The sequence below is a fragment of the Antedon bifida genome, chromosome 2 (genome assembly GCF_963402885.1).
Source record: "Antedon bifida chromosome 2, ecAntBifi1.1, whole genome shotgun sequence".
NCBI lineage: Eukaryota > Metazoa > Echinodermata > Crinoidea > Comatulida > Antedonidae > Antedon > Antedon bifida.
The window spans coordinates 28633577-28652055 of record NC_136227.1 but is presented as its reverse complement, the minus strand read 5'-3'; the positions used below and the strand labels follow the sequence as shown (position 1 = coordinate 28652055).

General features: G+C 32.1%; 1 protein-coding gene across 4 annotated transcripts in view; it reads left to right on the top strand.

Moving 5' to 3' along the window:
- LOC144858941 (uncharacterized) overlaps positions 1–15116 on the top strand; it is a 56228-nt gene extending 41112 nt beyond the window's left edge. For 3 of the 4 annotated variants that reach the window (XM_078715100.1, XM_078715097.1, XM_078715098.1), the window contains 15 exons: positions 3828–4388; positions 4718–4883; positions 5171–5271; positions 5724–5873; positions 9000–9241; positions 9585–9674; positions 9892–10053; positions 10248–10496; positions 10819–11004; positions 11338–11490; positions 11577–11855; positions 12629–12685; positions 13085–13280; positions 13557–13628; positions 13866–15116. In XM_078715100.1, the coding sequence (XP_078571226.1) occupies positions 3828–4388; positions 4718–4883; positions 5171–5271; positions 5724–5873; positions 9000–9241; positions 9585–9674; positions 9892–10053; positions 10248–10496; positions 10819–11004; positions 11338–11490; positions 11577–11855; positions 12629–12685; positions 13085–13280; positions 13557–13628; positions 13866–14425 (3224 nt within the window). In that variant the 3' untranslated portion in view covers positions 14426–15116. Of the gene's footprint in view, positions 1–662; positions 717–1012; positions 1066–2163; positions 2689–3411; positions 3460–3827; positions 4389–4717; positions 4884–5170; positions 5272–5723; positions 5874–8999; positions 9242–9584; positions 9675–9891; positions 10054–10247; positions 10497–10818; positions 11005–11337; positions 11491–11576; positions 11856–12628; positions 12686–13084; positions 13281–13556; positions 13629–13865 lie in introns of those variants that run through there. The other variant, XM_078715101.1, reaches the window with a different exon arrangement.
- Positions 15117–18479: the final 3363 nt, after the last annotated feature.

Genomic DNA, 18479 nt, shown 5'->3' with positions numbered 1-18479 from the left:
ACTTGGTATGAGTAAAGACAAGAATAATAAATAGTTTTTAATTATGTGACAAAAACACGTAACTGTAGTGGTCCTCTTCCAATTAAAGATCACTTTACGTAAGAAACCTCCATTAGCGACCATTATATTATTTGGTATGAGTAAGTTTTTAATTATGTGACAAAAACACGTTACTGTACTGGTTCTTATTTCAAAAACACAATGAATGGCTAGATAATAGAATTCATTCTCATATGAAACATCAGTCAAAATAAATTAATTCAGCAATCGAAATATGGCAGAATCACATGCAAAGTATGTACCCTATACTGTACACCTCAGATATATTCATGGAAAAGTACGTACCGAGGGACTTATATTCTAATGTCGATTCCAGTCTCTACCCCAAAGTAAACCAAAGTAAAGATAAGCATGCATCTATTGTAAACATGATTACAAATCAGCTTATCATAATTTTGAGTTCTGGTAATTAAATAAATAATATGGTAAGAGTGGGCTATTATTATCTTTCTGGAAATTGATAACTGCACTATTTACCAAACAATAGGAGATTCGTTCGTTCCAGCGCTTAATTTAGAATAGTGGAAAATATCTTGTTCTATAAATAGGCCTACAAAAGGGAAACAGTGTTTATAATAACCTACATGACGCGAACTTCTATTGTTCGCCTTTACCTTCCTGTCAATTGCTCTATCGCCATTTTGGCTTAATACACGGTAAGTATAATTTCGATTCTTTTATTTCTGTTTTATGCATTTCTACCAAACAACAACCGTTTTTGTGTGAATATTGTTAGTAATAGTATGGTCTAAATGAGTACAGTCTAAGACTCTAACACACAACATGAAGTAGCCACAGGATGTATATTTACAATAGATTAAATTATTAATATTGAGGTGTGGGAGTGCCTGTTAAAAACTGCTACTAACATGAATACGGTAAGCCTATTTTTAATCAGTAGTGGTATAAAGTAATGCTACTTAATATTTATATGTTTTACAATTAATTTCAGTAAACTGCATACCTATTATTAAACGATAGTAAAGGGTTTCAACAATATGGATGGTAAATATATCCTTTTTTATGTTTCCTTCTAATCTATAGGCTAATTAATAGATCAACCAATAAATAAAAAGCCAGCATTGGTTGGCCTTAGTATGTAATAGGGTGATCAGTCTATAATAAACAAATAGGCCTACATATCTTCCTTCAAAGAAAAAACACTTTTGGGACCAGGTTTTTGGTGGTTCCTTCTGGTTTTTGGTATCGACTGTTCAGCTTGTGTATGAATATCATTAATATTATTATCAAAACAATGACATGGTGAACATAAGAGAAGAAATATCTGGACAGTTGAAGACGTGAGCACTATTAGTACGGGTCAGCAAGCATGTCCACAAGTCAGATGAAATGAACCATGACTCTTTGGCATGGAAACAGATAAAGTTCTATAGGATACATTAAAAAACAAACTACAGATGTCAAGCAATACTAAGACGAATATAAAGCCTCATCATTGGGAAACCAATAAATATAATAAAATATCTTGATTCGGGTGGAAATTCCGTGTACTGTTATTTTATTTAAAACAGATAGTCACTATACCCTTAAAGAATAAATTTAAGATACATGGATTCTACAAAACAACAGGACCACTGTTTAGTTAGTCTAAGGTAATGAAAGATATAGATCAACTCAATAAGTACACACAAAATACCGTCATATAAAAGTAGTGCATTTGTGATGTATGTAAAATACACACATTTGTCATAAAAGAAATGCAGTATAATATTTTTCTATTATGGTCTATACTGTATTAGGATAAAAAAAATGTCAGTGGGGTCTCAAAAAACATTGTGTTTTTTTCTTCTCAAATTTGGTTATTTTTAAACTAGCTAATGGTAAAACATATGCGTTCAATCGATGCCTGTGTAATTTAACTCAATATGCAGTACATTAGGTGTGTTTGTTTGTTGGGGATGTTTTGCTTACTCTCCAAACCCAATGTTAACTCAACAATATAACCACCTGACTAATACTGTTGGTACGGCCATTTAATTTCAAAGCAGTTTTGTCATCGCGTGCGTTATGCGCTCCAATGGTCAATGTTCATGTTATCCAAACGACCAATTATATTGCTGTATTTTATTCTTTCATTCTCAGAAATTACCTTTAAATTAATAAAGACGCATGTGGCAGATTATTATAACGATAATCATTGCCTCGTTATGCTGAAGGTATTATTCAAAGATCACATCGAGCCTCAGAAGCTTTCCAAAATCACGGATACAATAAACCTACTAAATGCGTTATATGAAAAATCATTGTTGAGTTGCAAAGATCTTGCGCTCCTTTATAACGCCATCAAGCTAACTGGTCACTTCGCTCTACAAGATAAGATTAAGGCAACTTGGACATCATTCCCGGATGTCAGAGAAATAGCCGTAACTGAGTTTACAGAACACCGACAGAAGCTGATGCGATTTGGACAACAGGTGATTCAGACAGACGTGAGGAGGATTGACGGATTATACAACACGCCGACGAAGAACTACAAAGACAGTTGGGAAATGATACACAATTTGGAAGACAAGAATATCATTAAAGAAGATATGACAGACTTTATTGCTAAATTGAAACAACTTGATCTTCCTAAAGCAGTAGATGCACTTGAAAGACCAATACAAGGTACAATTTTGTCAATCAGCCGTTCGTTTGTTTGCATTTTAGCCGTGAATGATGGCTTATAAAATGAAAAAATAAATGTTTTGTATCCTATACCTTACACGAAACAATCCCTTTTAGGCTATTAATTTAGTTTTCTAATCTACAAGTAGGCCTACTATGGTAATGAAATACCAGTAAAATATGTGTAAACTCATATGTTTATACAGCCGATTATCGTGTGTCCTAGCTTGAAGAGACAAACATTTTCTTTTAAAAGAAAAATGTATTTATAGGAGACGTTATAAAATAGCATATACACGACGTCAGCATAGGGTGCAGCATGGCAGTTATAAGTACAATACTGTACTGAAATGAACCGATATTAAAACAAACGAATCTTCCTAATGCATATTCATGAGTGTAGTTAATTATGCGTATTAAATATTATGTCCATTAACATGAACGAATTCTGTTTCAAATGTGGCCTGAATAACCACAATTAAAAAGTATGCTAATTTTGTATTACATTAGTTTGTTCTCTGTCCTTACTCCACTCCTGTTATTTGTTTCTGTTTTTTGTCTATATTATCATGTTTAGGCCTAATTATATTTATGTACGTTCTGTATCAAACTTTTGATTTCTGGGATTTCACCTTTCTTAATTTGATGATTTTAGATTGATCTTATGGATGATAATATTATTTAATAAACGTTAATTTGATTTTAAATGATATTATCTTATAGGTCCTGACGCTGTGGCGCCTGATGTTATTCCAGCTACACCAACCACCGGTTAGTTGATCGTGTATATTTACCATAGGCCTACATAATTTCAGTTTTACATATAAAATTATATGTGATATGAGCCTATTCTTTTATATTCTAACAATCAAAATATAATAATATAATTTGCTATGGATATATTATGGATCATGGTATTCCGAAATAAAAAATCGAATGAAATAGTTATAAATATAATTATAAAATGTATTAATACACCATTTTATTTTGTAAATTACAATTTACAGTTGAAAGAGAATTCTAAGTCTACATAAACAAACGAATTATGAAAATAGGCGATAAGATAGGTCTACACTTCTAAATTGATAGTTGAGCATCTTCAGATGTGTCCTTAACAAATCGTTTATCATCATTATTAGAATTGGATGAAGATGATTTCAATGAACTGCTCACTGAAGTATCTGATTGGTGGAGGGATCATGGAAACATTCACATGCTAAGAGTGTTACTAAGCGAGTTCACAACTCGTGACAAAACCATTACTTTGTTCAAGATAGAAAAGACAAACACAACTTTTGAACTGCTTGGCCTACTTAAGGCTTCAGGACTTCTGAAACCGACAGACATAGATATCCTCGTTGAAGTCACTAACTTATGCGGACTTCAGGGAGTTCATGAAGCGATTGCGAAAACTGTGAAATCACCAAACTTCGACGTTCCATACAAAAACTTCTCAGACCATCGAAGAAAATTAATAGCGTTGGGTCAGCAAATGAAAACAGACAACATGCTAACTATAGGCCAACTTAAGGGCATTAAGGTCAACGATGACACAGATCCGTTTTTGTTAATCTTACAATTGGAAAAGAAAGGCTTACTTGCAGAGGGAGAGAAGATTGAAAAATTCATTGAACAAATGACACGTTATGGTATGACTTACGAAGTGGAGGCATTGACAAAACTAAGTGGTAAACCAACAGGTTAGTATTTAAAATTAGCAAAATTTTAAATTCGTTTGTTCCATTGTAATTTATTACTTTCTCTGTATTTTTATATTTCTAATTTTCAAATCATTTTTTTAATATTCTGTATATATAGCCTAAACATGTTTTGCGCAATTCAGTTAATTCTGTAATGGAATGGAAATAATGTAGTTGTCTCTTTATTGCCATAGTGGTCTTATATAAACACACATTTCATAATACTGGAATATCAACTACATGCTTTTATAACTTATTTATTTATTATTGTTTTATTTATGTTGCCTATTATAAATAATCAAATAATTACTATTATTGTATTTTTAAAGGTAAGCATGTTCCAGTGGAGATATTGGCACGTGGACCAGAAACTCTAAGAGCATTTAACGCTGCCCTGGAAGAAGGAAAGACAAAGTTCAACCAAGGAAGAACTATTTTTGTAGGGCTTGAAAGAGTTGGAAAAACTTCTACTATTAATTCTCTTTTACAAAAAGAGTAAGATAATTTCTTTTCTACATGCGGTAAAGTTCACATTATTGTAATATGTAAAATCAAGTATTCTTGGGTGGTACACAACAAAAGTATATACACTTTGTTTTGCCTTTGATTATTTATCCAACATTTGCAAACTAAGAATAGATAAATTATATGGTCAACATGTGGAATATATTACATATTACGACAGTAATTGAAATATATTTAATATCTAATGATTGTGGAGCATTTTAAAAACACATTTATTAATATTTGTTTCATAATATAATAATATGCAATTTTCATAGTTTTGACCCAGAGTCTGAAATAACTGATGCAATGGTAAAAACTACGGTATGCACTTCAGATCTTGACAATGCAACATTAAAAGAAACATCAAAAAATACTTGTAAGTATACTCCAAACGATGCATCATAAACCAATATTATATACGTATAAAACGGAAAAAAATTATAAATATTTTAAAAGCAGATAAAACAGCATAAAATGAATTTATAAATATAGAAATGTGTAAATGTTTCAGTTTATAATTACCATATTTCTTTAAAAAGTTAAAAGTGTGTGCTTTAATTATATGTATTATTTTTTTAATATATAATACTTCATTTTTTAGATGCAGTACGTCTTGTTTTATAATTACGTGGCAAAAACAAGGACAATCATACAGTAGTAAATTGAATGAGGCCATCTGCAACAATTAAAGAAAACATAAAAAATCCTACTAGTGGTAGATAAATTAGTTTCACTAATTAAACAAGCTAATGAAATCGTGGAATGAGCAAAATGCTTAAAGATACTTATTTTGGCGCTTATAACCCCCATTGTGAATTCGTTTTTAAGCTTCAGAATTTTTCGAGAATGCTATAGCAGATGCAACTGTAAATGCATTGAGAAGTGCACGACATAAAGAAGAAAGCTCTGCAGCGGTATCAACAACCAAGCAGGAATTTGAGAATATAAGTAATCTAATGTCGAACTCTGGGAAAGAGGGTAAGAAATAATAAAATTTATGCATTTTTTTAAGCCAACTATGTAACAATAAAAACAAATTAAATACTACAGTATTTACATAATGGTTATTCTTTTATTCTACATTTTCTACAATTTGAATTTTTACTCACTATGTCGGTCGGTTTGGTCGGTCGGTAAACACTAACTTGTATATGGCCTTGCCTTCATATCAGTTTCATCTAGCTAAGTCAATTTTCACAGTATATTCCTTATGACCAGGAATCGATGTGGTTATGTTTTCACGGTGTGCCATCAAAAATTACGCGGTCTACGCACGATTTAACGAAATCAGGTTTGTAATCATATCTTCACAAGCATGAATCACAATTAAATAAAATTTGGTACTCATAAATTTCAGGGCATAAATCATCATATTATGGCAATACAATTACGTACGTAGCGCATGTAACGCATGCGTACGCGCGCTTAAAATTTTCAAAATTGACAAAATTTATTTTCGGTGAAATAAGTGTACGTTTCATGCAATTTTAAGCGTTTAAAAAATTGCCATAAGTGCGCAGATTTTTTTGCACGCGCACTGCGCGTTAAATGTTAATATGCATTCTTTTTGTCCGCTTTCTGATTTACAACTTTTCGTTAATAATATCATCATATTTGATTCACTTCTCAACTCGAAAATACGTTATACGAGCACGTCAAAAGTGACAGGCTACGCACGTGTAAATATAAAAATATAAATGTTTTTAAACATTTTCAACATTTTTAAACATGTTCAGCAATTTCGGTCGGTTGGTCGGTTGGTTGGTCGGTCGGTCGGTCGGTAAACACTAACTTGAGCACGCGACTGCAGCCATCTATATGGCCTTGTTTTAATGTTTAAGGCAAATGGCTTATTTATGTTAGGATGTGACTGTTCGAATTGTTTCTTGGTCTTTTTTCAAATTTTTTGGTATTTTTACTTTATACTTTAATTTCTTTGATAGATTAATTGGGTTTTTTTCGTTTATAACAATAATAATTTATTTGGAGTTTACACTTTTACAACAGTGGCACTCGACCAAATGGAAGGTGCATCCATAAGAAAAGACAACAACATATACAAAAAAAATTACAATAAAAAGTCGATATAGGTCAACATTTCAAAACAATTCCATTGATAATAATAACTACAGCAGCAAGAAACCCACTGACACCTAAATATACAAAACTACAAGAAATAAACATATAGAATAAGTTAGAAACTGTACAATATAAAATATCAATTATTTAGCTTAATTGATATGAACAGTGCTCGCCTAGAACAACACATCTGTGTGCCCATGCTCTTTTAACACACATATATATATATATATATATATATGGTGTTGATTTAAAAGTTATAATTAACAAAACTAAACTTGTGAATTTTTCATTTTAGCTTCTACAATTACATTAAATATGAAGAAAGTAGCAGATTTATATAACATATAATGGTTTCACACAATGTAGTAGTTAATGATTGCATACCTCCGCCTACTTTAAAATTCTACTACATAAGATTTCACCAGGAAAACAAAAATGTATTTTTTATTTTTGCGTCTTATTAATGCTGTTTGTGATTAGATCACTACAACCATGTGTATGCGAATTTGGTGTAATGGTTATGTAACAAGCCTTTCAACTAACAATAGTTACAGTCGAATAACAATAGAACAGCAACGCCAAAAACAAACGGGTGAATTTGAAAAGAAATAGGATTTTTAAAACTAATTGTATCAAAAAACCTGTAATTATGTAAAATTACAAATCACAAGTAGTTCTCGAGAAATGCAATTTCAGTTTGCTTTAAGGCTGCTCGCCGGCTTTTAAAAATTGTCTCTTATCTTTTAACACTAGCATGTCTGAAAATAATACTAAAAAGTGATCCAGAATTGGGACCCTGGTCTGGATTGCCTCAAAAATTTAATGCAGTGCACATATCTATCTGTATTTTCATTTTGGTAAAGATTTGCAATAACGTTTTGAGAAATCCTGCTAACAAACAGACACACACGATCGACTACATTATATCTCCTTGGCAGAGGTAAATAATTTGAATACAATTAAGATTACAAAGAGTAAACGGGTACTAAGTTACAGAGGAGGATATTTACGTCTCCTAATTATATATTTGCCACAAGTTTGAAAATGATTTAGTATTTTTAGTCGCGTGGACGCGACTCTATAGTTCACTATGTCGGTCGGTCGGTCTGTCGGTCTGTCTGTCGGTCCGGTATCACTATGCGTTTTATCGCTTTCTGACCTTATCTTGATATCAGTTTAATCTAGCTTAGTCGCGTGGATGCGACTCTATAGTTCACTATGTCGGTCGGTCGGTCGGTCTGTCTGTCTGTCTGTCGGTCCGGTATCACTATGCGTTTTATCGCTTTCTGACCTTATCTTGATATCAGTTTAATCTGCTAAGTCAATTAAATAAAATTTGGTACTCATAAATTTCAGGGCATAAATCATCATATGGCAATACAATTACGTGCGTAGCGCATGTAACGCATGCGTACGCGCGCTTAAAATTTTCAAAATTTATTTTCGATGAAATACGTTTCAGGCAATTTTAAGCGTTTACAAAATTGCCATGAGTGCGCAGATTTTTGCGCGCGCACTGCGCGTTAAATGTTATTGCGCACTCTTTTTGCCCGATTTCTGTTTTCTTGACTTACTTTTCAACTCGAAATTACGTTATACGAGCACGTCAAAAGTGACAGGCTACGCACGTGTAAATTAAAAAAATATAAATGTTTTTAAACATTTCAACATTTTGTTCAGTAATTTCGGTCAGTTGGTAGGTTGGTCGGGTGGTCGGTAAACACTAATGAGCACGCGACTGCAGCCATCTATATGGCCTTGTTAATTATGAATACAAATAGTATTAATACGAATTGGTGTAGGCAAATGGTATATCTAAGTCCTCATAATATTTGTTATGTTTATATTATAAACATAAAAAAGAATTATATATATATATAAAATAAAAGTACTCTAAGTTCTAATTTATAAATAATAAAAAGTGATAAATAAATAAATTACATTCTGATTCGATGAGTGTTTGTGGTTCTAACTTGTAGCGTAGTTATAATGTTAAATCAAGATTGTTATTTTCTATAACAGAACCTACCGTAAAATTAGAGAAACCACACATTCCAGAAGAAATTGAAGAGAACCCCGAGTTTCCAAAAGAGGGCAGTAAACCGCAAATTGAGAAACCACAAATGTCCGAAGAGATCCGTAAAAAAGTTGAAATGAAACTTCAATTTCAAAGACAAGGCAGTGGCTCACAGATGGATGGCAATAACTTTGTTATGAACATCTGGGATTTCGGAGGGCAACCGATTTACCATGTGATACAACGGGTAAAGTTGTTAATATTCATTTATTTACAATTTATTTTACCTCCAATATTCAGATGGTTAGATGACTAAGGTTTAGTAATAGTTAGTTTGTCTATAATACTTATAAGCATGCATTCATCAAAACTTATATCAATGAACACTCTAACAATCTAAATTAACAAACATAATAAGCCTCCTGATATAAAATAGAAGTACCCTGTATTAGATAATACTAAAGAGATTGAGCTTATGTTTTCTTATTTTAAGCCGAATATGCAGTATTGAAAAAGAAAATCTTAAAATATGACGTGATTGGAGTAGTTGAATATAAGTATATAACAGTAAAGTTCTTGATGTCTTGTAGATTTTCATGGTATCTTTTGCTGTTGTTTGTGTCGTATTTAACCTGAATGAAGACCTCGATGCTCCAGCTTATGTTCTGGATCCTACAACAGTAAGTATTTTCTTCTCAATATAATAGCAAATTTCTAATTTTAAAAAAAATTGTTTTTGTAATTAATAATGGTCTATGTAATAATAATTTAATTAGTATTTCAATTTCTCTAATGTTTTTCTTTACTTTACCAACAAAAAAACAATTTTAAAAATGTATTTGGAAAGCATGCGGATCATCAGAACATAATTAATGATGTACTTTGTTTGTGACATAGGGTAAAAAATATAAACATCGCATGACAAATCTTGAGTTCATTCTGTACTGGATTCGATCAGTTTACATAAACGCACGAGTTGGAGCAAATGTTTTACAAAAGATAATGCTGATAGGTACACATTTTGACAGCCTTGGAAATGAAGATGAAAAGAAAACAAAGGTATACATCATAATTGTGTTAAGATCATCTGTTGCCAATGGTATACTCTTGAAGTGTTTTGTCTTCAGGATACATCCAGACATTGACCTCCAAAGATTCACATCTTGTAACGGTTTATTACAGAACAAAAATCATTAAAAGCTTACAGCCTATAATATATTAATAGTTTCGGCATCCACGGCTTTTTTTTTCAGGTAAAAGAAATAACTGATAAAATTTGGCACGCCCTGGAAGACAAACTATATTGGGACCTGGTGTTTCAACATAAAATCTTTACCATTGAGAACAGTCTTCCTTTTGCGGAAAGCAATGCTCGTGAAATCATATGCCAAATACAGAGTTTAGCCAAGAATATGATTCAATTTTTGCCAATCAAATGGCTGCAAGTACTGCAGGAATTACAACAGTTAGGAAAAGACAACTTATATCTACCAACTTCTCAGGTTAGATCAAACAATTTATGAATATAAACAGGATAAATAGTAGATTTTTTATTAATGTATTGTATTGTTACTTTAATCAGGGAAGAGTGAAATGATATACAATAATAATGTAATTTTACTCTACCCCTCTACCTTGCTTTAATGATCAACGTGTTTCTTTGATCTGAAAAATCTTAAATGGGTGTAATGTTTTTTGTTGAATGTATTGTACCAACCATTGTTTTTTTAATGAAAACATTAAGCTTGTGATCAATCTACATCATTTCTTTTTTTAAATTAGAGTGTACCGGTACATCCTTAAATGTGACGTTTATTTTTTTAGATTATAGATTTACTTGACCGCTGTAAAATAACTAATAAGAAACTTCTTCTTGAGTACTTACATGACATCGGCGAGATTCTGTACTATCCGGATGACGAGGTCCTCAAAGATAAAATTGTTTTAGATTTAATGGGAGTAGTTGAAAAGTTTAAAACGATCATCACGGTTAAAGATCCTAAACTTCAGGTTTGTTTGTTTTTAATAATACTAAAACTAAATTTCCAAGGTTAATGTATACGTTATTTCTGACAATTTTGTCTGAAATCACAACCTTACTGTCTATCACACACAGAGTCTTATATCCCAGCGGTTGATATTCATTATTGCCATTTTATCGAAAAACTTATTTACCAGTCATCTTGGATTTTTCAAAATGGCGCCTATATTTTATTAAAATAATATCTTGTAATAGACAAAATACGGTTGCAAGCATATTATTGTGTACAGGCCTAAAGAAAAGTATATAAAAGTGTTAAATTTACATTATTTATTTACTTGTTGTGTTTTTGTATATTTTAGTCATCTTTGAAAAAACTATGGAAAATGTTGAACTCTGGTAAACTAGAGGAAGAATTATTGAGACATATCTGGAAGAAAGATTCGGGTGTAATGATTGAATTCTTTGTGACTCTCATGCAACGGTTTGGTTTAATGTGTGAAAAAAAGACTAAGGTACAATGAAATATTGCTTAATATTTTTTGTAGCATCTTCTCGGAATTTCTATCTACTATACAATATGTTTTTTTTTATTTTATAGAAAGGGCGGACGTTCTATGTTCTTTCACGTCTGAGGCCACAACGTGATGATACAAAGGATGTTGAATATGAAGAGAAGCGTGCTATTTCTCTCTTTCATGACTTTGATGGCTATCTTCCAGATGATCTCTTTCAGCGCGCTGCAACTAAATTTATTGAGGAATTCCAAATGGAATATGTTGAGCCTAGATTATCTTACGAGCACGTAGAAGTGGATATTGATTCCGATCATTTCGTCATTTTAAACATAACTACCATCAACAATGACCGTTTGTTCAAGGTACAGTAGACATGCTGTAATAACAAATTGCAAATAATTAGGCATCTAAAGTTTTTCTAAAAGTTTTAGATTTGAGATATACTATAGTCTGGTCCAGAACAGTTCGGTGGCATCGTGTAACACAGATGTGTGGCGTTATCATATTAATGTTTATGTTTAGCTAAGCTAATTCACAGATAGAAAATTTCACCCAAAATGATCGGAGATTCGGAATTCAATCTTTTGATGCTATTGTGTTCAGCATCAAACTACGACACAAATTATAATATAAAAAATAAAATGAAACGTCTATATCCAATACCGTACAATATATACACCTAAAACTACCTTCCTCCGTGGAATCCAAGAACCGAGCCAAAACAGCTTGTATGAACTAATCGGGTGTATTTATACACGCGAGAGAATTTAGATAGTAAGCCTACTGATATATATACATAGTAAAATTACTTACCGTGTGTTAGCAGAGACGGGAGATGGAGAGAGATTCAAAAATACATTATTATGTCTTAGGAGCATAATGGTTATATAATACTCTTCGCAGATCTCAAATTGAACACTTCGATGAAAACAATTTTTAGAAATTAGTTCTTATGTCGATCGTTTATTATTATTCGTTGTAGTTAGGTTTAAGCAAAATTTTGATCAGCCATATCCATCTAAATTTTGTAATTTAAATGTTTGCCTCGTTGTCATTACTATTGCTAAAAGACAAACAAAATCGTAATTAATGTGCTAAGGTGTTTCATTGTAACGCATTCATTTCCCTATTGCAGACAACAATAGTCAGTCGCAATGATGATGATGAACCACTACCCAGAGTTTGTAAGAATGTAAGTTAGTACCAAATTGTTTTTCATCTGAAATATTATTTGGTATGATTTTATTTAGGCCCACGTGATGATAGTGGGTATAGCTTTGCCAAACAAAATGTATACTTGATATTATGAATGTATAGTCTTGATATTATGTTGTATAATATGTCTGGGTTAACTAAAATACATTTGAAATGTATCAAACATGCACGTCACGGCTTGATGTACCAATAATTTACAGTAGGTTCGATTAACCATATTTGATAAGCTTACATGGTAATGCCGACAAAGTAACATCGGCAAATCATTGTAGCCGCCATGTGAATAGGTATAAAGTTGCCCATGATTTTGCATGTTAATACTCTTCGTAGTTATTGCGTTATCTATTTTACACAAAATTGTTTATTCATTTTCTAGGTGCTCAGTTTTCTTGAAAAAGAATTGCGAGTTCTGAGTGAGAATGGCGCACGTGGTGTTGAAGTAAAGATGTACATTCCTGGTTGTGTCCATTGTTCAAAGATGCACTTCGTTCGAAAGTTTGACGAAGATAAGTTGGTTTGTGGAAGGAAAACAATGGATGTTACACATTACCGTAAACTGTTTAGAGAAACAGGTATTCATTTCATTGTCTGGATCTGTAACACCAATTAGTTTTAGGCATGAGTTTCACACTGAAATGTTAAAATTAAAATTCTTCTGAAATTAAAACTTTGAATTGTTCATATCAAAGAAAATACAATTTATAAGAAAATATGAATATTTTTTTCGAAGACATTTGTTTTACCGTATAATGACTTTTTATACGGAATTTTGAATCAGCGTTACTAAAGTATTATTTTGTTCATACTTCATACAAACGATAACATTATCATTATTATTTCTATGACAGAAGGCCACGGCGCTACTGGTGTGGCGCATGGTGAGGCTACAGGTACACCAAACGAATTAACATCAATGACAGGTTAAGTTTTTTTGTGTGTTAAACTTAAATGTTTGATGATATAAAAAACACATTAATCTATAAGATTAGGAAAGGTTCGTAATACAAATTTCCCACTGCACAATATGTGGGTATCAAATGAAAATTGTACTGGGAAGGTGTTTAAACATGATTAAGCACGTTACAGTTAAAATGAACATAATGTATACATAATATTATAGGCAGATAACACTGGTAATCGTCTTATTATATTATTAGAATTAACAGAGGATAACTTCAATAAACTGCTAACGGATGTATGTGATTGGTGGGTGAAACATGGAAGCATTAACATGCTGAGAGTGTTGCTTAGCGAGTTTACACGTCATCATAACACCATCACTCTACACACAATAGAGGAAGCAAAGACACCATTTGAACTGATTGATTTACTTGAGGGTCCTGGACTTCTCAAACCAGCAGACATAGGTATCCTCGTTGAGGCTACTAATATATGCGGACTTCAGGGAGTTCAAGACGTGATTGCCAAAACTGTGAAATTACCAAACTCCAAAGACGTTCAATACAAACATTTTTCAGAGCATCGCAGAAAATTAATAGCGTTTGGTCATCAAGTAAATAAAGACAACAAGATACGTATTGGGCGACTTAAAGGCATTAGGCCTAGGGTCAACGAAGACACAGACCCGTTTTGGTTAATCTTAAAATTGGAAATGAAAGGCACAGTTGATGAAGGCAAAGAGATGGACACATTCATTGAACTACTTACACGTTATGGTATGACTAAAGAAGTGGAGGCATTGACAAATCTTCTATAAACCAACAGTATAAGGAAAACAACATTTGAATGAGTGCATGAATGAGACACTAGAATGCTATGGGAAAAGTTTGTTCTGCACAGAAATAACTTTATGTTCTGATTGACGTTGACGTTTGTATTGTTCTGGTATCATTGGACAAGTTGGCCTTGATTACATAGTGGACGTATAATATAGTGTTGTTATAAATAATGCTGATACATAGAAACTGCTGTAGTATTAAAACAAAAGTACTGTATGAATACACCATCAATATTAGTATACTTAAATATTAAAAGTTGTATCATGATAACAGTATTAAACAGATATTCTGTACGAATTTTTAATTTTAAAAAGTGTACGCCCATTGTCCATTTGAAGCCAATAACACCATTAAAAAGAACACGACTAAAGTACACAGCATACTACTTTACAACCCATGCCTATCCACACTCAACATCGTCATAGAGTTGAATAACAAAGTGAATATACAAATAATTGAATGTAATGGCCACTGTATCTGATATCGTAAAAACTAGAATCAAAAAAGAACCCTCTATTATAATAACGAACACTTTGATTATCTAAAAGTTTAATCAGGACATTCTAAAATGTGTTTGTCATTGTATATATTGTATATTATATTGTTTATATAATTTTTTCCTCTCTATTTTTTAAGGCTTTTGAAATAAATTGAATTAAATAAATTGAATTATGATTTTATTGTTTTTTCCCCATTGGGATAACTGGATCATCAATTTTGCCACCAGCTTCATCATAAAAAAAAATCATGCGAGTGTGATTATAATGCATTCGGCAATACAAACTAGATTACTAGAATACAAAATGTAGTACAAATAAAACAATTGCGAAGAATACAAATTGGTGTTCTTAATAATGTAATAATAATAACAATATATAGATATTTAAAACTCACTATAATACAAACATAATCAAAGTTGCAGTGAATAAAAGTAACCAATTTTTTTTTTAACAAGGAGGATTTCAGCATAGTTTTGAATAATAAGTTTTATTTGAACATAAAGAGGTAAAGACCGTCTTGAAAAAATGCATGAGAAGAATAAAGAGAATTGGTTAAAGAATAAAGTGAAAGAATAGCAGATGTGATGGTTGTTTGAAAACTATTGATTTGGAAACAAGCAGGAGAATTTTAAATACAATGAAGTTCTGTAATGTGTTGTTTACACCAGGGAAGATTAACTCTCCTTCCCGATTGAGGAGTACTGTATGCAGTACTATTATTTGTATAGGCTAAATAGGATAAGTAGGAGTAAGTAGGAGTAAGTAGGATAAATATCACAGTACGATTGACGTAATATGTTGGTTTACTATAGGGCCTACTATGGCCAGATTATATCATTTCATGTAATACTTTGCTATCCCTATACATCCCTATACATTTTTCTTCTGGTGAAAATACCAATAAACAAACACCCAGCCGTTCTTACAATCACAATACAATAACATTTAGGCATGCTAATAACTATACCATTAAGAATAATTAACTTTAGTACATTTTATAAACTCCAGGTGGGTTTACACTCACTATGGTATGCAGGTAAATAACAGTTAAACACCGTAATACATTTTTATAAATACCAATAGCAAGATAGTTGGAAAGTAAATAAAAAATTACTATATGCATACTTAATACAATTGAAACACACTTGTTATTGTATTTAAGTTATGCATACGACATCGCACTTGTGTACGCTCGTCCTCACGACAGGAGGATTACCACCTATCTGATAGGACAGTGATTAATTTACTATTGGTAATCCTTGGCCACATGTGCCTAAAAACAAACATTGCTAATTAAGCCATATGAATTTATAGTAAAGCTTACAGCACAAAAAAACAAACAATAGTCATGGCAACAACTATTGAATTAAATAAGAAGTAGGCTTACTCATGTATCTTGGCCATGCTCCATATGGATTGATTCCTTCAATCAATCATTCTTCTTGGATATACATCATTTAATTACAATCAACTCAAATTTTTACATGAAACACTCCATTCGGTATTTCACCTCCTGCGTTATACAGCCTATCTTTACCATTTGACCATTGGTCTTGCCATGGAGTAAAGAATATTCTTTTTCTTTACTCCATGGTCTTGCATAGTGTGCTTAAATCCGACATAGAAATTCCTTTCTCGATGTTGCATGATGGGACAGCATACTCAATAGTACGCGGCGCAACCAAAGACATCAAATAATTGGTATACGCCCTCATCTTAACAAGAATCTATATATAGATCTAATTAATTAATTAATCATTAATAAAAACAGAATATATCCGTTTGCCTTTGGATTAATTTGTTTTGTTGAAGTTTCTTTTTTAAAATCTGACATACGGTGCCTCGGAAAACACATCTATATTGTTTTTCCAAGGGGGGGAGAGAGGGAGGGAGTGGGGCATATTATAGGCCTACTTAACTTTCAAGTTATGTTCTCCCCTTTCTCAGAGTATGACGGAGTATAGTTTTTTAATGCGAATGAAAACGACTAATAAGATTAAATTATAATAAAATATTATTATTTCCAGTGTAAGATTGAAAAGCATTCAAAAGTATGCTGTCCGACCCGTTCATGGAGGGAGGGGGTGTAGTGGGTGACTTAACTTAACTTTAAAGTTATGTTCTCACCCTTCCCGGACGCTGCTTCTCGGACCCGCTTTGTGGCGGAGTATAGTCTTTGAATGCCAATGAAAATGACTAATAAGATTAATATTATTTCCAATGTAAGATTGAAGAGTGTTCGGCATTCAAAAGTATGCTGTCCGGGCCCGTTTAATAATGTCTGACCCACGTATTGAAAATTTTTATTTTATTTTTTATTTGAACAATATTTTATGAGGGTGATCCATCCAGCATAAGCTGATCATTAGAGACCCTCAAACAATACAAACAGAAAATACAAAATAAACTATAAAAATACAAAATTAACAAAGATATAAAAAATAAATATATATATAAATATACAGTAGGCCTACTATGAAAGAAGGATAAAAAGAAATAATATCAGAGAGAGTGAAAGAGATGTTTTTTTAAAAAGAGATTTAAAGGAGAAGAAATTGTAAGAGTTACGAATGCTCATCATGCCCATCATTGAATACTGTACAGGGGGAAATATTAGTAGTCAGCCAACCGTTTTACAATAGGTCGGAGTTGAGATTCAGGTTTTGATCGCGCATTACATGCACTTGTCTTCTTTCAATGACCTACATTAAAGACCACTATAATTAAGACTATATTTTCTGTGCATGCAATAACAAGGCAAAGTAGGCCCGACGCTTTATTAAATTATAGTCAGCACAAAACAAAAAGTCAATAATGCCCCACTAGTTTTCTTCCAATTAAAGTCCACTTTACTTAAAGACACCTCCAATTAGCGACCATTATATTACTTGGTATGAGTAAAGACAAGAATAATAAATAGTTTTTAATGATGTGATAAAAACAAGTAACTGTAGTGGTCCTCTTCCAATTAAAGATCACTTTACGTAAGAAACCTCCATTAGCGACCATTTATTATTATTTGGTATGAGTAAGTTTTTAATTATGTGACAAAAACACGTAACTGTACTGGTTCTTATTTCAAAAACACAATGAATGGCTAGATAATAGAATTCATTCTCATATGAAACATCAGTCAAAATAAATTAATTCAGCAATCGAAATATGGCAGAATCACATGCAAAGTATGTACCCTATACTGTACACCCCAGATATATTCATGGAAAAGTACGTACCGAGGGACTTATATTCTAATGTCGATTCCAGTCTCTACCCCAAAGTAAACCAAAGTAAAGATAAGCATTCATCTATTGTAAACATGATTACAAATCAGCTTATCATAATTTTGAGTTCTGGTAATTAAATAAATAATATGGTAAGAGTGGGCTATTATTATTTTTCTGGAAATTGATAACTGCACTATTTACCAAACAATAGGAGATTCGTTCGTTCCAGCGCTTAATTTAGAATAGTGGAAAATATCTTGTTCTATAAATAGGCCTACAAAAGGGAAACAGTGTTTATAATAACCTAC